This window comes from Dermochelys coriacea, chromosome 8 (genome assembly GCF_009764565.3).
Source record: "Dermochelys coriacea isolate rDerCor1 chromosome 8, rDerCor1.pri.v4, whole genome shotgun sequence".
Lineage (NCBI taxonomy): Eukaryota > Metazoa > Chordata > Testudines > Dermochelyidae > Dermochelys > Dermochelys coriacea.
In genome coordinates, this window is record NC_050075.1 from 70,408,445 (window position 1) to 70,428,581 (window position 20,137).

Here is a 20,137-nt window from a genome sequence, read left to right on the forward strand (position 1 = left end):
CGGGTTCCAAACTAGGATTTGTCACAGATGAGAAGAAAACTCCAACATCTCTTCTGTTCTTTCCCCCCAAGAGATACTCTAGATGGGGTTAAGAGGTAAAGAAATCAGGATGACAATGATGGAGACCATACCAAAAAATTGTGTCACAGTGTGCCTTTGTATGTCATTGCATGTGCTTCTGTTCCAGCTGTGGATTTTAAAAATAACACTTGTGGAATGAGTTGAATAAAAGGTTTGTTGTTATTGCCTCTAAAAATGGACCATTTCTCATTGTTTTAATGCCACAATTTCTCATTGTTTTATGTTATACTTGATTCCTTTTTGTGGTAACGTTCTTACCTACAAAAGGCAGAGTGGGCTAGTGGAATGACCATATTTTGGGTAGCTAATAGCACTTGAGATCTGACACTAACTCCTTGTATAGCCATGAGTAATTCACCTAATTCACTGTGTAGAGGATTTCCCATCTGTATAAAGGAAAAAAAACCACTTTCCTTTTGAACTTCCCTCACTGGGTGTGTGTGTGTGTGTGTTGGGGGTGCGGGGGCATCCTGAGGATTGATTAATATTTGTAAATATCTGAAGATGTGAAGCACTTTCATTTTGAAAAATGCCAAATATTTTAAATTCATTATTTATTATTAGAACAAAAAAGGCAGTGACAGTGACTGGTGCTGAGTTGGCAGATACTCCATGGATAGAGAATTTTGTGTGTGTGAGTGAGTGAGTGAGTGAGAGAGAGTGTTACATGAGGTTTATTCACTCTCCTTTTAAACTTTTGAAATAAGTACTATTCTGTAGTGTTTGGAATATTAACCCTTACTTGGGTTGTCAATGTGGCTAACCGCGCAGAAACCTTCTTCCCCTCCCTTGCACTGTTCTCTTTACCCTCATCCAAGATCTCAATACAAAGGAACATCACAATACACAATAAGATTTTAATAAATTAGGTCTTTTATTTCATAATATTACATGCAATTCAGTTGGCAATAACATTGCCACACAGACCAGAGCATCTCATTTTATTTATGTTGATAGTCATGTTTCAGTTGCTCCACACCTCTCCCTGAATGACTCAGCTAAAATTGTACTTGAAAACAGACATTTACTCATCTACCACAAAACTAGAATCATGAAAGTTCTTGAGACTGGAGGAAAATAACAGCAGTTAAATTGCAACTGTCAGAAAAGTCATTCAAAAATAAATCATGCTTGAGGTTGACATATGCATCCCCTTGTAACTGCCTCACATACACAAGTTGCATATTTTAATAACACCCCTTGTTTAGCTTATTTATGAAGACAGCTACATGGAATTGAGTTAATAGATATCTTTTTAAATGTGTTTCTTTTCAGGAAATACATTCTCATGTAACCTTACTCTAAGGTAGTAGTACATGAAAGTAGTGTGCTGTACTTGGGGACTGGATGACTCAGGGTATCTCTGTATTGAATTTTAGGTGTCTGGTTAAAATCCAGCCTAAAATGGTACTGACTGAAAGTTGTTCTCATCTGACTATTCAGTGGCCTGTGTAAAATGGCTTGATAATCTCAATCCAGTTCTCAGGAATCAGGTGCCCACATCACAAAATCCAGCATCAATGTTGGTTGACCACCCCTACTTGACATCCATGTTGGCAGCTCGGCAAACAACAAATGGTACATGGAGGCTGAATTATCCTCTTACCCTTTCAGATATTCTCCCTAGAACAGGCATGAGGCATGTTATTTGTCACTATCTTTCCTCTACTTCTTTTGTGATCTTTTTGTCCTCCAGGTGCATCTCCTTTTCTTCTCTCCCAGCCTTTTCCTCTGCTTCTTCACTTTTTCCAAGGCTGATTTCTAATGAGTCCTTCTGGTGCATTTCACTGGGTTACAAACTACAGGAGCACAGGCAAAACTAAACTTTTCTGTTTCTGGCTATTGAACAGGCTGAATAACTCCGGTTCTTATCCTGATATCTGAGAATAAGCACTTTGTATCATGCAAGTGTTATTTCTCAGTCACAACAGCTGATACAGTACTGGAAAAGAAGCAAACTCCAGGGCTGCTTTTGGTTTGATTTTGCTACAGGCTGTCTACCTAGCCTGAATTGACTGTGAAAAGACAAGTGGAGCTTCAAAGAAGCCAGAGCTAGGCAAGAGGCAAAGACTTGTTAATTCTGCTGTGCACCCATTTGTCCAAGGATAGGTTCTCTCCATAATGAATCCATATGGAGAAGGAGAATTCCCCACCCTTCCTTCAGAGGTTCTACCCCATTCTACTCCCTTTAAACTGTACACTTTCCTCTCTTGAGACAATAAGGGTGCATAAAGAGCTAATGAGTGCCCATCTCCAAGGGGCACTGTTACTGCTCCAGGAATTGGCCCACAGGAAGTGACTTCATATCTAGTGGGTTCCCCATCTACTGAGTTTATTACCTTTGTGATATGAACAAGATATCCCAAACTGGTTCTCCACCTGGGTACTCCACATCACAACATGAAATGTTACTGTCCTGTCACTTTTTCAGTATAAATAGTTTTGTTTTGCGTGTATACCAAAATCACCCCGGGTAAAGCCAGGCACAATTGCACTGACTTGCTTGCTATTCCATTGCAAGTCACAGGAGAAGCACCCATGTACACCAGGGCTGAGTTAGGCCAACGTCTTTCTTTTAGCTGTGCTGTGACCTTCTTCTTTTCTTTCACTCTTATTGTACCAATCCAAAATGTAAATGATTTTAAATGAACATTTTGTGTCAAAGTAAAGCTGCAGGCCAATTAAGATGATTAAGTTCTTGTATAATTGATATCAGGTAAATTTCAGAAGATCTACTGAGACAACAGTTGCCCCAAATTTTTTTAAGAAATGAGACTGTGAAAACGATGACCCAAAGCTTATGTATTACTTAAGGAATGCCATCTCAAAAACAGTGTGAACAGAGATATTGTGAGTTTGTATATTGGAAAGGAAATGGCCAGAAATTTCTCTCCAGCTACTGATGAGTAGCTGGCTCTCAGAGGGATACAGTAGGTCACCTGAATATATATTTGCACTATTTACCATTGTTGTTGTCTATTAATGAACTAGTTTACACTAGCATTTCATTCCATCCTGGTTAATGACAGAAAAGGAACTTTTCTGTTAGATCTCTTAAGTTTCCTAAATTTAAAATGACTGCTGGCTGCACTGTGAAGGAATGCTGTATTGAATACATGCTAAATTATCCTGCTATAAAATCTAACATCTTTGAAATTCCATATATATGGCTTATTTGAACTTTCTGCTCTGGAATTACCTGTGTTCAAAATCAGGAGAAAGGTAATCTTTAGCCCAGAATTAGAGAACAAAGAGACACTGTCCTGAATCTCAAATATATCAGAAAGCAAATTTCAGTGGGATGGATGTAGTGTAGTTAAATGTCTAGCAGTGGACTGTTATAGAGCAGCCACTTCACCCGTATGTTTTCTAAAAAAGTTGTCAGGAAACCATGCGACTGGGAAAGTTTAACTACTGCTTCCAGTAGTTAGAGCAGTGGTTCTCAAATTTTTGCATCAGTGACTCCTTTCACATAGGAAGCCACAGCAACTCCCCCACTATCCACTCTGTACATTTTTTGTAGACTGCCCACAATTTTTTGCACACAACATTTGCAGTCAAACCTTTGAGACTTTGAATGCAAAAAGTGTGTGTTTCTTTAATAAGACAAAATGAAGACTGGAGATCAGGCACCATGAGAGCTATCAGGGCTGTTCCTTCAAGTCAGGACTGGATGGTCCTTGTAAGAGTGCCAACAACATAGCTTTGCCCAACTGAGGAAGAGTTCAGATAACGGTCTGCAGTGTCCTGGGAGAATTTACAAAATTAAATGAAAAGGGGAGAAATGTAAACTACAGAATGGAGACTCCAAGTCAGATTTTGATCTCTGTTGCACCACTGTAAACCAGGTGTAACTACACCCAACTTCAGTAGTTTCTCTGGATTTGTACTAATGTGACGAAGATCAGAATTTAGCACTCTGTTCACAGTCCAATTGCGGAATCCCAGATTGCAAATCAGAATATACTGGTTCTATTCCCAGCTCTGTGATTGACTTGCTATATGAGCTTGCACAAGTCACTTAACCTCTTAGTTTCCTCATCTGTAAAATAGACTAGGGCTACTTACTCCCTTATGAAAAGGAGTACTTGTGGCACCTTAGAGACTAACAAATTTATTAGAGCATAAGCTTTCGTGAGCTACAGCTCACTTCATCGGATGCATTTGGTGGAAAAAACAGAGGAGAGATTTATATACACACACACAGAGAACATGAAACAATGGGTTTATCATACACACTGTAAGGAGAGTGATCACTTAAGATAAGCCATCACCCACAGCAGGGGGGGGAAAGGAGGAAAACCTTCCATGGTGACAAGCAGGTAGGCTAATTCCAGCAGTTAACAAGAATATCAGAGGAACAGTGGGGGGTGGGGTGGGGGGGAGAAATACCATGGGGAAATAGGTTTCAGAGTAGCAGCCGTGTTAGTCTGTATTCTCAAAAAGAAAAGGAGTACTTGTGGCACCTTAGAGACTAACAAATTTATTAGAGCATAAGCTTTCGTGAGCTACAGCTCACTTCGTGAAGTGAGCTGTAGCTCACGAAAGCTTATGCTCTAATAAATTTGTTAGTCTCTAAGGTGCCACAAGTACTCCTTTTCTTCATGGGGAAATAGTTTTACTTTGTGTAATGACTCATCCATTACCAGTCTCTATTCAAGACTAAGTTAATTGTATCCAGTTTGCAAATTAATTCCAATTCAGCAGTCTCTCATTGGAGTCTGTTTTTGAAGCTTTTTTGTTGAAGTATAGCCACTCTTAGGTCTGTGATCGAGTGACCAGAGAGATAGGAACCGCATTTGCTCCAACCCCTCAGACAGAGACAAACACCTACAAGATCTCTATCATGCATTCCTACAACTACAATACCCACCTGCTGAAGTGAAGAAACAGATTGACAGAGCCAGAAGAGTACCCAGAAGTCACCTACTACAGGACAGGCCCAACAAAGAAAACAACAGAACGCCACTAGCCATCACCTTCAGCCCCCAACTAAAACCTCTCCAACGCATCATCAAGGATCTACAACCTATCCTGAAGGACGAGCCATCGCTCTCTCAGATCTTGGGAGATAGACCAGTCCTTGCTTACAGACAGCCCCCCAATCTGAAGCAAATACTCACCAGCAACCACACACCACACAACAGAACCACTAACCCAGGAACCTATCCTTGCAACAAAGCCCGTTGCCAACTCTGTCCACATATCTATTCAGGGGATACCATCATAGGGCCTAATCACATCAGCCACACTATCAGAGGCTCGTTCACCTGCGCATCTACCAATGTGATATATGCCATCATGTGCCAGCAATGCCCCTCTGCCATGTACATTGGCCAAACTGGACAGTCTCTACGTAAAAGAATGAATGGACACAAATCAGACGTCAAGAATTATAACATTCAAAAACCAGTTGGAGAACACTTCAATCTCTCTGGTCACTCGATCACAGACCTAAGAGTGGCTATACTTCAACAAAAAAGCTTCAAAAACAGACTCCAACGAGAGACTGCTGAATTGGAATTAATTTGCAAACTGGATACAATTAACTTAGGCTTGAATAGAGACTGGGAATGGATGAGTCATTACACAAAGTAAAACTATTTCCCCATGGTATTTCTCCCCCCCACCCCACCCCCCACTGTTCCTCTGATATTCTTGTTAACTGCTAGAATTAGCCTACCTGCTTGTCACCATGGAAGGTTTTCCTCCTTTCCCCCCCCTGCTGTGGGTGATGGCTTATCTTAAGTGATCACTCTCCTTACAGTGTGTATGATAAACCCATTGTTTCATGTTCTCTGTGTGTGTGTATATAAATCTCTCCTCTGTTTTTTCCACCAAATGCATCCGATGAAGTGAGCTGTAGCTCACGAAAGCTTATGCTCTAATAAATTTGTTAGTCTCTAAGGTGCCACAAGTACTCCTTTTCTTTTTGCGAATACAGACTAACACGGCTGCTACTCTGAAACCTGTCATTACTCCCTTATGGAAAGCACACATGGATGTACTAAGTACTGTTTTATTTTTTTATTAAGAAACTCACTTTGAACACGTTATAACATGCTGAAGTGAAAAGGAGTTTTGCCCATAACTGAAAGCTGGATTGAGGAGACAATCCTGCTTCCACTGAAATTAAAGTCAGATTCCTAAAGGTATTTAGATTTTTAAAATGCAGCTTTCGAAAGCACGTAGGTGCTTAACTTATTGATTTCAACTAGAGTTAGGCACCTTAAATGCTTCTGAAAATCTCACCATCTTTTAGGTGCCCAAATACTTTGAAAATCTGGGCCAGAGTGCCAGAACTCCAATAGGTATAAATTGGTCCATGTCTTGACTGAAGCAGGGTCCCAAACAGTAGCAGCTGAATTCAAATATGGTGAGGTTGAGCTAAATAACTCAAACTATCAGAAGAAAATATTATAGAAAGACCTGGACATCAAAGAAACAGATTATTAAAAAACGTGTGTGTGTGTGTGTGAGAGAGAGAGAGAGAGAGAGAGAAGAAAGAAACTAAGCCACATTTAATTCACTTTGTGCATACAATAGTCAACATCATAAGCTACTGCCAGGAGCTTTAAAGGTAACAGAACAATGTAGATTTGAAACAGTTGTGTGCAGTTCAAAATGTATTAGTGTTTCAGTTGTTGCAGGTTAGAACAATCTGGTTTGAAGTTATCCTTTCCATAATGGATAGGTTAGGTTAATCAGTTTTTTGTTGATGTTCAAAGAATCTAAAAATTCCAGATCTTCTTTCTTCAGACTAAAATCAAAAACCTAGGTTTAAAGGAAATAATACAATGATTAGAGTAAAGCAGGTAAAGATTGTTTACTATAAATATGCTATCAAATAATAAAATCAGGTTTCATTCTATTGTTAAATAACATAATAATATGAATCATGGTTAACTTATTTAATGTGTATATGAGTGTCATAAGAGCCCTGGGGGTTTAGACTGTAATTTAGCATTAATTAAACTGACTTCTATTTCAAAGTGATATTGAAAAACATATTTCACTTATTTGTTGCAAAGCCTAAATTAGTGTTTTGTGTTTCCATATAATACAACTTATTTTTGTGAACTAGACCAGTAAAAAATGGGTGAAATCAGGAGCAGCTTAGTTCCAAAACAGTAAGAATTAATAAGCGTTAGCACATTAGTGTCTGAATTACAAGTACAGCACTGAGTTTATTAATGTCACTGCAATAGACAGAGAAAGGGGAAAAAAAAAAAAGAGAAAGTCAGCAGCAGGAAATGAAAATAGGATTGAAAGGAGTTCAGTAAGTGACTTGAAATACTTTTACCAGAAGTCATTGCATCCAAAGTCCTAAGAAACTTGACTATATCCCATCACTACGTACCTTTTTTTGCACTTATTAAAATAATAACAGAAGTGCCCTAGTGGTGCAACTGGATAACATAATACTAACAAAAATGTAGTGGAAAGATATGCTCAAACTCACTTTTACTCCAATGATGCAAATCAGTCCAGCAAAATTCTACTGTTAGCTTTCTCTGTCTCACCAGCAAACTTGCCATTACTGGACAGAGCATCAGAGCTAAACACTGAAGTCTAAGGAGCAAGAATATAGTCTTAATTGAAATATCTGCCACTAACTGGAACCTCGTTTATGTGTAATTCTGAAAGAAACTGAGCAAGAAGACAATTCCCTTGACAGAATGGATTGTGATAATCATCTTCCAGATAAATCAAAGGTGTGTATAGCTGTACACCAGTATTTTATGATAATCGTGCTACACTGGACATATCATATGATTAAACAAAAACATCTTCTGTGCCATTAATATAAGGCCTCTATTAAAATAGCCTACTCTTTCTATGCCAAGAAAGTCAATTTAAGCCACAGTACAGGACTTCCATCTCTATACTCCAGAGAGTGATCGTTTACCAACCTTGCCATGCACCCAGTTGAATGATTTACCACAAATTCCTCCAGCAGTGGTAGACTTAATTTATTTTTATGGGATGGGTCTATGCTGTGGAGAGCCATTGGGGAATAAAGAGCTCACAGAAAAGAACTCTCCCTTCTCTCTCACGATGAAACTGTAAAAAGTCAGATGAAAAAGGGAAAAAACTGTATTTCATGGCTAAGTTATGGATTTATTTAAGGTCGGTGCATCCTCGGTGGAATTTTGAAGCCTTAGCTATAAAAACCTAGAACTCCCTTTTATAAAAATTGGGTGGGAGAAGAGCTAACCATTTATGGAACTGTCATACAGCTGATATAAAGTCTTCTTTAGTAGTTCTGCATCTGAATTTCTCTCAGCCAGCCTTGACAAGTCCACTCTCAAAAAGTACATCAAAGATGCCCCTGCAGAGGGCTGGCTGTGCAGGCTGAGCAAGAGGGCCACTGATGGCAACATGTTAAAAGCAGCAAAATTTTGTGAAGTTCTTTGCATGGGTGACTGAGATCTGGTACAAGTGGCTTAGGGCAGTAGGTCTCCTAATGCTGGCTCTGTTCTGTCCACACTTAGCAGAGATCATTTGATGTTATCACTAGTGAATATGTTAAACAACCACTGGGTGGGGGATGCAGTAATATTAAAACTGAGCCAAATTAATCTGAGATTCTATGTTGGCTTTTATTTCAGTGGGTTCTGAAGGTACTCAGAATCCTGGAGGTTTGAGCTCTTAACCCTTAAGCCCTGGTCTCCTTGCAAGTCATGAGAGTTGTTCTTTAATCGTTTGGCAGTAGTTGTAATTATTCCTGTTTAGTGCTGAGGATGGATAAGTGGGTATTGAATAAAGATGGCGAGTAAAGTCATGTTTATGTCATAAATATCACATGAGCTCATTATAGGGAATACAGTTCAAATATCCCTTCAGAAGTATTGCATTCTCAAGGGAGGTTGAGAAATGTGTGCAAGGATTAAATTCAAGTCTACCAAACAGTATCATGAAGTCGCAAAAAGAAAAGGAGTACCGGTGGCACCTTAGAGACTAACAAATTTGTTAGTCTCTAAGGTGCCACTGGTACTCCTTTTCTTTTTGAGTATCATGAAGTATTACCACTAGGTTGACCCATCTTTAACTTCTAATGTGTACATTGAAGTCAGGGACCTATTTCTCAGATCTTCAAAGCACTAGGAGGAGATTTAACCATTTCGTCTCCAATTAACGTCAGCAAGAGCAGCGTCCTTCTAGTACAGTGCTTTGAAATAATGGTGTTAATGTTATCAGAAAGCAACTACCTTCAAAAGGAAAGGAGATGGTGTTTACCACAGTGCACAAGGGTGGCAATACATATTTCTAACTTCTTGACACTGAGGGCTTTTGAACTTATAATGATGACAGCCTGTTTATTACATGTTGTTCAGAAAAGCAATACAGCTACCTTTAAGTTTAGAGTGTGGGGAGAGATGTTATAGAAGCTCTGATTTTATGCAATCACTTCTGCAGCGTGGTCAGAAATGCTTTGTGTCTGTACTTTACATAATGATCACCGGTATTTCTCAACTAAAAGGTCTGAGATGCCTTTAAGCCACATAGTATAAAAGCTGCCAAGAAAACAGACAAGCATAAACAGAAAAGGTTAAAAAAAAACCACTCAAAAGATCAGACAGGAAGCTACTTGACTGGGCAGCTACCTCGCCCTTCCCCTTCAATTTTTGTTTATTTTTCTCTTTTCCTTATTTATTGTTTCAAATTAGTTTCCATTCCCTGAGTGATCAGCTTGTTCAAGCAAAGATGGTTGATTAGACTTACATATGCAGTACTTGATTCATCAGTATTTCAAATCAGGTGCTACTTAACCCCAATTAAAGGGGCTGCTCTAATAGCTTAGTGTGTTAATAATATACTGTGACAGGGTCAGGCCGGATGGCTACAGGAGAGTAATCTTATTGGGATCTGGGAAGTGGGCGGGCGAAGCCTAAAAAGGGGGATCCACAGGACCTAGATACCAAAAAATTCCAGGGAACAATTAATGAAATAACAGGGACAGGAGTGTGGTCAAAGGGTCAAATGAAGGGAACTGGATGGGGACACCGAGCAGAGAACCCTGGACAGTGCCCACTGCTCCTCAAAGGCGTCAAGGGAATCAGAGAACGCCGCCCAGAGGAACTCTGCCTGGATACGTGAACGGACCGAAGATCGGAAATAGGCCCCACAGTCACAGGAGACTCCATCAGCCAACCTCCTCACTCTGGTTTTAGATGGCCATTTTAGCTAGGGCCAGGAGGAGATTGACCAGGAGAGCCTGTGACTTTGTGGGGCCATGGATAGATAAGAAGGTGAGGGGGAAAGTGCAACCAAAAGCGTAATAAAATATTGGTGAGGAGCCGGAATAGGGGCTGCAGCCTGGCACACTCCAGGCATATATGTGCCAGGGTTTCCCTCACGCCGCAAAAGGGGCAGGTGTCTGGGATTGAGGTGAACTACGCCAAGTAAACGCCCGTGCTCACGGCTCCGTGAAGGAGCCGCCAGCTGACATCCCCGGCAGGTCTCAGGACTAAGGTGGAATATAGGCTGGCCCACCGGGACTCCTCACCCTCCAAAGGTGGCAGGAGGTCCCGCCATTTTGTATCCGGGCAGGACATGAGGGTGAGGGCGTGAAGGGTATGGAGCACGAGCGTGTATAGATGTTTTCTTGGCGCGGTTTGAAAGCAGACCTGCTGCATCTCGTGCAGCCAGCTTACAGTGGAGGGGTGAGGGGGTCCGTTGGGTCCACGGGGCAGGGGTCCAATTAAAAGGTCCGGCGGGCCTGGGGTAAGGGGTGGGCAGGGCGTGCCCTTGTTCAGGACCTGGTCGAGATAAACCCGAGCAGCGGGCAGCAAGGCGGCCTTCACTTCCTGAAGTATGCGCCAGGGAGTACAAGATCTGGAGAGCCCCATGCGCTGAGCGAGCATCAGGGGATCCAGCCAGTCTCCCCGGTTATAGTCCAGGAGGTCTCCGACTCTTGTGACTTCTGCCAGGACCAACCTCTGGTGCACCGAGTAGGACTCTGCCACCCGCACACGGAGCTGGGGGTTGAGTAGCAGGGGCTCCGCGAGGAGATCTGCCCCCTTGGTGGCCGCCACAGACCTGGTCGTTGAAAAGAGTTTCCAGGTCCGGAGAAGGTCCTGGTAGAAGACCGGCAGCCCGGAGAGGTCTTGCGGAAGACCCCTCGGACGGAGATAAAGGAGCTGCCGGTCGTATCGGAGCCCTCGGAAGCGGCGCAGGAAGGCATGCAGCAGTAAGCTCCACGCCGGACTACCTGCACCATAAAGGACCCTCTGCAGGGCCTGGAGGCAGAAGACAGACCTGAGAGTGTGTAGACACTTCAGACCCTGCCCTCCTCCTCCCGGGGTAGATGGAGAACCCCTGCAGGGACCCAGCGCAGTCCTGACCAAAAGAACTCCAGAATCGATGTCCGGAGGTTGGCCAAGAAACCCAGGGCCGGAACCAGGTGTTGAGCCAGTACCAGAGCATGGACAGGACTAGTTGATTAAGCACCAGCGCTCTCCCTCAAAGGGAGAGGCACTGGAGTAGTCCTGTCCATTTCCGGAGCCACTCTGTCACCCCGCCCTCTAAATTCTCCCAGTTCTCTGGTGGAGAGGGATGCATGGCAGAAAGGTAAACGCCGAGATAAAGCAGCGGACCCGTGCTCCACCGGATGGCCTGAAGCGCGGGTGGGAGGGAGCTCGCCTGCCGCCAGTCCCCTACCACCAAGCCAGAGCTCTTGACCCAGTTGACCCACGTGGAGGAGGCTGCCGAATAGATGGCCTGGCAAGCCTCCACCCGCGCAAAGTCGACCGGGTCCTGGACCACGAGGAGCACGTCATCAGAGTACGCCGACAGGACCAGCCGCAGCTCCAGCTCCCGCAGCACCAACCCTGTCAACCTCCTTCGGAGGAGACAGAGGAAGGGCTCGATCGCCAGAGCGTACAGCTGGCCCGAGAGGGGGCACCCCTGCTGTACTCCTCGCCCGAAGCTGACCGGTTCGGTCAGGATCCAGTTGAGCCTGACCAAACACTCTGTGGAGGCGTACAGCGCCAGGAGAAAACCCACAAACTGGGGTCTGAAGCCAAACGCTTGCAGAGTGCTCAGGAGATACCCGTGATCCACCCTGTCAAACGCCTTCTCCTGATCTAAGGACAGCAGGGCGAACGACAGACCATCCCTACACCCGAGTTCCAAAAGGTCCTGGACCAGATATAGGTTGTTGAAGATGCTGCGGCCCGGGACGGTGTAGGTCTGGTCTGGGTGGACCACGTCCGCCAGCACGGACCCTAGCCGCAGCGAGATTGCTTTTGCCACGACTTAGTAGTCCGTGCTGAGCAGTGAGGCGGGACGCCAATTTTGTAAATCGCGGAGGTCCCCCTTTTTCGGCAATAAGGCAAGCATGGCTTGCCTGCACGAAAGAGGGAGGACCCCGCTCTGCAAAGACTCGGCCCAGACAGTGACTAGGTGACTACCCAGAACACGCGGTAGAACTCCACGGTCAGCCCATCCATGCCTGGAGATTTATTGGTGGGCATGCGACGGAGGGCTTCCGAGAACTCGGCCAGAGTGAGAGGCAGCTCTAGCCGGTTTCGGTTGCCCGTGCTGACCGTCGGGAGCTCCTCCCAGAACACTCTGCAAGCGTTAGGATCGGTCGGATCCAGGGAGAAAAGGCTTGTGTAGAAGGCTCTCGCCCTCCCGCACATCTCCACCGGATCCGTGAGGGGGGCGCCATCTTCTGCCAGATGACGTGTTTCTTAGCCCCCCTCTTTTTCTCCAGGGTGTAGAAGAAGCAAGAGTCGCAATCCATCTCCCGAAGGAGATGGATGCGGGATCGAATAAAGGCTCCCCAAGCCCAATGGTCCTCAAGGGCCGGGAGCTCCTCCCACTTCTCCCGGCACACTCCGCAGAGGGGTAGATCCTCGGGGCTGGTGGCCAGACGCCTCTCCAGCTCTAAGACCTCCCCTTCCAACTGCTCTATCGCCGCATCCCTCCGTCGGCTGGCGCCCCGGGTGTAGTCACAGCAGAAGAGCTGGGTGCACGCCTTCCCTAGGTCCCACCACCGCCGTGCCGAGGGAAAGGCACGCCGCTGCCCTCGCCAGGCCAGCCAGAACTCCCAGAAGGACGCTGCGAAGCCCGCATCCTCCAGCAAGCTGTTGTTGAAATACCAATAGGCCGGCCCCGGCCTCTCCACGCAGAAGGAGGCCGTCACGGTGGCTAAATGGTCAGAAAATGGGGCCGGCCAGATGCTGGAGGAGTGGGCTTGTGAAAGATGAAAGCGTGATAAATAAATGCGGTCCAATCGGGAGTGGCTCGACTGATGGGCCTCCACCTGGACAAAGGTGAACGTGGAAATGTCATCCAGGTGGTGGTCGCGCCAGACATCCACCAGGGAGTGGTGTTCATCTATCTCCTGGAGGATGGCGGTGGCGGCCGGGCTCTGCTCGGTCCCCGAGTGGTCCCGCTCCTCGAGGGTGATGTTAAAGTCCCCTCCCAGGACCAGGCACTCATGAGGCTCCAAGGTGCCGAGGAAGGCAGATGCCTGCTGATAGAATTGCAACCGCTTTGGGCTCGCTGCCGGGGCATAGATGTTAACAAGGTTGACTACAAGCCCTTCCACGCGGACCCGGAGGTGCAGCAGGTGGCCCAGCACAGCCTCAGCAACCCCCAGCACCTCGGGCCGTAGGTCGGGAGAGAACATGGTCGCCACTCCAGCCGTACAAACTATGAGATGGCTAAAGTAGACCCTGTCCCCCCAGTCCAGCCGCCAGCTGTCTTCGGCGGTCGGATCCGTATGGGTCTCCTGCAGGAAAACCACAGAGTACCCCCCGCAAAGGAAGGAGAGCACCTGGGACCTGCGGAGACCCATCCTACAGCCGCGGGTGTTCAGTGTTGTGACGGTAAGAGGTGCCATGAGGAGGGCTGGGGGGGATCCTCGCCAGCAGGGACGCTCGCGGCTCCCGATGGGCCGCGCAGCAGTCCGTGACCTACCCCGTATGTGAGTAAGAAATCATGGAAGAGGCGGACCCGCTGGTAGGCTGCAGTGCCCTGCCTCCCGGTCCTTTTACCCTCCCCTATGAGGGCCCTTGCGGCCCGGAGTATTTGATGAAAGTCCCCCCATAGCTGGAGAGCAAACTGTACTTGTTGCGGGAGCCACGGATGTCTTCGAAAAACTCCTGCAACTCCTCTTGCAGCACATGGGGGACTGGGGTTATGGTCTCCTGGTTACTCCCTGACGGGGCCCTTGGTGCAGCCCCATGGCCCACCAAGACGGGCAGACAGGGTGCAGACCCCCGACGGGGCTCCTGATGGGTTGGCCTGAACGCTGGGGTGATAGGGGGTGGCGGAGGGAGGATAACAGCCCCTGGTGGGTCGGGACGGGTAAACACAAAGGCTGCTCCCTGGGATTCATTGACTGGAAAAGGGAAGGAGACAGCCCCAGGGGCGGCAATAACATCTCGGGAGGTGGACGGGATAGGCACAGGGGCGGGGCAGGGTTAGAGGCGAGATTCTGGGCGGGGAGAGGGCTCTCAGTGATGCCGAGTTCAGGCTCTATGGTGGATTTGGCAGCCAGGGCATCAGGAGGTGGACTCTCTTCTGTAGGGCCCTCTCCCGGGAAGGAGGTCGAATGCTCTTCACCAACGAGGGGTGCCCCTGGTGGCTCAGGTACCGGCCGCGTGGCACTGGCTGTCGCCTCAACAGGCTCGGCGGACCTCAGCGGGGTGCCATCTGCAGCTGGGTTGATGGAAGAGTCTAGGGGCTCCTCGGAGGTGGGAGCAGAAGCAACCATTAGGGGGAGGGAATGGGGAAAGGGGGGCTGGAGTGAAGTCGCCCAGATCGAGGCCCACTGGCATAGGATCGTCCTCCCCCTGGGTGACCGGGGTCAGAGCCAGGGCCTCGATCTCCTCATATATGGACGGGAGATCATTTTCCGCCACCCCGCGATTCCCTCCGCCGGCACCTGATGTGGTGGTTGCCTCAGGGCACACTGAGGTTTCAGATGGTGCCTCGGGGGCCTTGGAGGGGAGGGACTCCCGTGGAGGGGAGATACTGCCTTCCAGTGCTGCCACGTCTTCCCCAGCCGGCTCCGGTGGATTGAACACACCCGTGGGTAGAGTGGAAGGCTCGGCATCGGTGCCCCCCTTCCTGGTCTTCCAGGGGGCCTCCACATCAGATGGAAGGAGCGGAGCTCGAACCTTCTGCTTGCCCCGCTTCCCTTGGACTAGGACCCAGCCCTCCATGGCATCATCCGGGGGCTGGTTAGCAGGGGTCATGTCAGGGGGCAGAGGTGATGGCTCAGGGACTCGAGGGGATAACAGTGGGGCAGCACAGGGAGGGAAGATTCCCCTTGGGGCGGTCCCTCTCCCATGCCCGGCAGTGTCCCTGCTGCACCCTCCTTCACAGGCCTCGCCAGATTGCAAGCAGCAGGGGCGGGGCTCTCCCGCTCATCTGGGCATAGTTGGGGAGGTGCCCCTTGGGCCCAAGTGGGAGCAATGGTGGACTGGGAAGGAGGAGGAGGGGCGGGTAACAGGGCGGCACTGGGAAGAAAGGGAGGGATGGAGGTCAGGACCAGGCGGACACCCAGGTCCTCTAGCGACTCCAAGGGGACGAACACGCCCCCTACTGCCAGGCCCTTCTCCACCGCCTCCTGGGCAGCGGCCTCTGATGCTAAGAAGATGAGCTTGCCATACATTTTGGAGGCTGCCACAATGGCCGTGGGCCCCACCACCCTCGCCAACGCCCATACATAGATCTCCACGTGGGGCGAGGCGGGCACCAGGAGGCAACGGATGCTGTGCTTCCTGGTCATGGTTGGAAAAGGGCCCCGGCCGCTATAGATGGTAGCGGAGGCGGTGGGCGGGAGAGATGACGTAGCGGCAGGCGGGGGGGGTGCCGTCACCTGGGCGTACGCCCTGGGGGCCGAGGAGGGACACCTGCAGAGCTGGTGGAGGGAACAGTGGGGAGGGACGCCCCAGCTGGTGGTGGGGCCGGGGCATTGGGGGCAGCCCCTGCCATGGAGGGCCTGGTCTTTTTAGTGGGGCCCTTCCCTTTCTTCTTACCCTGGCCCTTCCCGCCGGCTGGGGGGGCTCCCCCAGAATCTGGGGCGGGGAAGGACGTGGCAACAGCGGAGGTCATCCTGGTGCCCGTCGCTGCTGGCGCCCCAGCGGGGGTGGTGGCAGATGGTTCGGCAGCGAGAAAGAGGCTTGGGGGGGTGACAGAGGGGCAGGTGGGGGAGGGGTAGCTGGGACTGCTGGAGGGGCTTGTCCCCCGCCATCGTGAGCGGGGAGGGAAGGGGAGATACCAGAAGGAGGAGTGGAAAGGGGAAGCAGGTCGACCACTCCTCCCTGCTAGGCTGTAGGCAGGGGAGGAGGGCGCCAAAAGGGGTGGGCTGGACGTGGGGGCAATCAAGGGTTAGGGGTCAGTCACCAACACGGGGTGGGATTTCGGCTCCTCTAGCTGCACTAGGGAAGGGGGGGGGATACAACAACATTGGGGGTGCAGTGAAGAGGGCTGAAACTAAAAAGGGGAGTGGCACAAGCACATGGGAGGGGGCATGGGCGCACGGAGCAAGGGGCTAAGCGGGCTGGAGTTCAGGCAGGGAAACCAAGGGGCTAGCTTCAGAGGCTGGGGTGGGGCAAAAAAACCCCAAAGACTTCAGAAGGAAATGGGCGGGGCAGGCAAACAAACTGAAGCTAGTAAGGGGGGGGCTGTGGCATGGGGGAGGCAAAAGCTGTAAAGGGCAAATGGGGCAGTTTGCAAGGGCAAAGCTGTGAGGTAGGCAGTCCGGGGTGGCGGGGGAACGTGCGCCCACGTGCGCTTGCACAAAGTTAATTTGGGCTGGCTGCTGCTTCTGGCCCAAAGGATGGAAATAGGGCATGGCAAGCCAAGCAAGCAGCTGAGTCCGGAGGCAGGAGCTGAGGCAGATGGTATACAGCCAGTGGGGGTGATGGAGGGGGCAGCGGTGGTGGTAGTAGTGGTGGGGGCTGGGGGACACACAGATGGATCAGGGGCAGCTCCACATCACACCCCCTGTGTCCCTGGAAACACGGTCAAGACCCCCCACCACAAGAGCACAGTTCGAAAATTACTCAGTCTTAGGGCCCCCTCCACAGTGGTCTGCAAAGTCTCTAGGTTCTCCCCCACTGGTAGATGGTCCTCTTCTTCTCCTCCTCCTCCTCAAGGCTTCAGCAGCTCCAGGCAGCAAGCTCCGCAGCAGCAGCTCCAGGAACTCCAGGCAGTGGTCCAGGCAGGCGGAAAAGACCCCTCTCAGGTGGTGGTGTCCACAGCAACAAAGGCTGGGGTCCCTCACTCCCCCCCCAGGGGGTAGGCCAGCAGGCCCCCCACAAGGGGCTGCAGTTGGAGCAATAGCAGCACCCAAGGGTGGGGAGTCCAGCAGCCATGTAGCAGAGAACAGGGAGGGTGGCGTCTGGCCTAGCCGGGGAGGGGCAGCAGCAGCAGCAGCAGCAGCGGCGGCGGCGGCAGCAGCAGCAGCAGCAGCAGCAGCAGGGAGAGCCCAGGGTCTAGCAGCAGCCCTCTCCCTCCAGACCAGATGACTACAGGAGAGTAATAGAAGGCAGATATATTAGCCCCAGGTTAAGTATGTCCCTTTTCCTGGGTAAGGTAACAGGGAAGGTTCTAGAACAATCAGGAACCTTCTGCAGACAATTAAGACAGACAGGCTGATTAGAACACCTGCAGCCAATCAAGAAGCTGCTAGAATCAATTAAGGCAGACTAATCAGGCCATCTGGGTTTAAAAAGGAGCTCACTTCAGTTTGTGGTGCGTGTGTGAGGAGCTGGGAGCAAGGGGCACTAGGAGCTGAGAGTGAGAAAGCGGACTGTTGGAGGACTGAGGAGTACAAGCATTATCAGATACTAGGAGGAAGGTTTTATGGGGAGGATAAAGAATGTGTTGGGAGGAGGCCATGGGGAAGTAGCCCAGGGAGTTGCAGCTGTTGCACAGCTGTTCCAGGAGGTACTCTAGACAGCTGCATTCCACAGGGTCCTGGGCTGGAACCCGGAGTAGAGGGCAGGCCTGGGTTCCTCCCAACTCCTGGTCAGACACAGGAGGAGTTGACCTGGAATGTGGGTTCATGAAAATGGCCAAACTAAGGGCTGCTGTGAAGCTCCAAGGTGAGTAAATCTGCCAATAAGTGCAAGACCCACCAAGGTAGAGGAGGAACTTTGTCACAATACATAATATTGGATAACAAGTGCTGCCCTCATCTTTATTTCAGGTCCTATTGCCACTACAGTGATCATGTGCAACAATTTTCTAAGCCTTAATGTATGTCTGTATGAAGGTAAAAGCGTTTACTCTTTGGAGACAGTTGGTCTTACTGCATCCCATCCATTCTTTTTGTGTATTTCAGCCATTTTATCAAAGAGGTACACCATAATTCTGCATGTGTGTGTGCATATACATGAATTTTGAGAAAATCTGCAAAAGCATCCTCTGCCACTGCCCTCTTGGGCATTGTAATAAGAGGAAACAAGAAGTGGAGTTGGCTTTCAGTTTTCATACCTTTAGTGCTGCTTGTTTTCTTGGTTGGAATTGAGTCGGAGTACCTCTGCTTCTAGCACAAAACACAGTTACTCATATCTTGAAAGCAATGCCAAGTGATGCCTTTAAACTAACAGATAGCTCATTTTTCCTCTTTTCTTTCCCCACCATTTCTGATTAGTTGGACAATACTTTTAAAGAAATAAGAACACTGTAAGAATATTAGGATATTGGTGTAAATACATCTATATGGAGTTCTGATTCAAGAAAGACTAAAAGAAGCACAGAAAATGACAAGAGTTCCCTTTTTAAACAGCATAGTTAGTTGTAAAGTCAAAAATGTAAAATATGAAACCAATAAGCCCAATTCTTTCATGGTCCAACATGACTGAAGCCAAAAGAGACAAAGAGAATTTGCCCCAATGCTCTTAAATTAAACTAAATATTTTAGTGTTAAGCTTGAGAAAACAATTCACAAGGGAAAGAAAGCTACAGTGGTAACATGCATTATATTCCCAGCAGCTAGGAGATAACAGGATTCCATTCTTATGATACTGGGGGAATTAGTGCTTCCGAAAGGAAACAATGGGTGGTGATTAGTGATGGCACAATGTGCAAAACTACATATCACATCATGCCTGCAAGGAAGATAACATGTCAACTTTGTAACGGCATTATGAAACCTACATTAGCTCAAAGTACTGTGCACTTGACTTTAAAATAATCAGGCAAAAACTAAAAAAATCCTTACACCCAGGACAACCAGGTGTAAGGGTAGTTAGAGAAATAAGAATTACGAAGTCAAATAGTTACTTTCAGTAACTATTCCTTAAAAGGAAGCGAGCTAGCAATGAGCCTTTCCCATACATACTATTTCTATCTGATAATTGACACCCAAGACTTGTGAACATGTTCCTTGCTAGCAAAAAGAGATTTCATTTTGTACATAAACCAGCCTTTAAATTTAGAAGTCATGATTTTATCATTAGTATTAGCTGATATTAAATACTATTCAAGCCACTCAGTAGAAATAAAATGTCTAGTGACTAGTTCAGCTGATTAAATGGGCATACCCTTGATATCTAGTTCATTTAAAAAAATCAATTAAAAGCAGTTTCAAGTACTACACCTGAGATCAACCCTCCTCACCCTCTTCAATGTTTGGGGGTGTAAAAAACCTTTCTGTTCCTTTCAGCTGTGATAAAACCCACTCAACTAGAAGTAAACTGACTATTTGTATCCCTACAGGGAAAACAGTGAGACTGTCACAAAATGTATTTAGATTCACAAAGAAATCCCCCCCTCTAACTCTTTCAGGGATAGTAATCTTAATTTTAACTGTTACTTGCCTTGTCCTATGATGTGTCCCCATGTCCTGGGGAACTTCTTTCCACTATCCATCTAACCATTTGGGTATCGCTATTGGAGGCAGGGAGAGAGCTGATGGTGGACTCTCTTGCTTGACCCCAGATTTGAGCAGAAGTAGATGCTATGTCAGGTGTACAGTAGCCTCAGAAGAGTGAATAGTGAGCTACAGCAAGGAAGCAAGAAGAAAGCTTGTCTCTGAAGTGATCACTGCAGCTTGTAATGGGCCTGGAGGGGACACTACAAT

The 20,137-nt window shown here is 47.9% G+C and overlaps 1 protein-coding gene across 1 annotated transcript in view; it reads right to left on the minus strand.

Annotated features, from left to right (window-relative positions):
- Positions 1-6,587: 6,587 nt before the first annotated feature.
- The window catches only part of LOC119860414 (uncharacterized oxidoreductase YtbE-like), a 58,169-nt gene continuing 44,619 nt past the window's right edge, over positions 6,588-20,137 (minus strand). Inside the window, exon 7 of the mRNA XM_043490764.1 lies at positions 6,588-7,646. Coding sequence (XP_043346699.1) covers positions 7,506-7,646 — 141 coding nt within the window. The 3' untranslated portion in view covers positions 6,588-7,505. The remainder of the gene's footprint in view (positions 7,647-20,137) is intronic.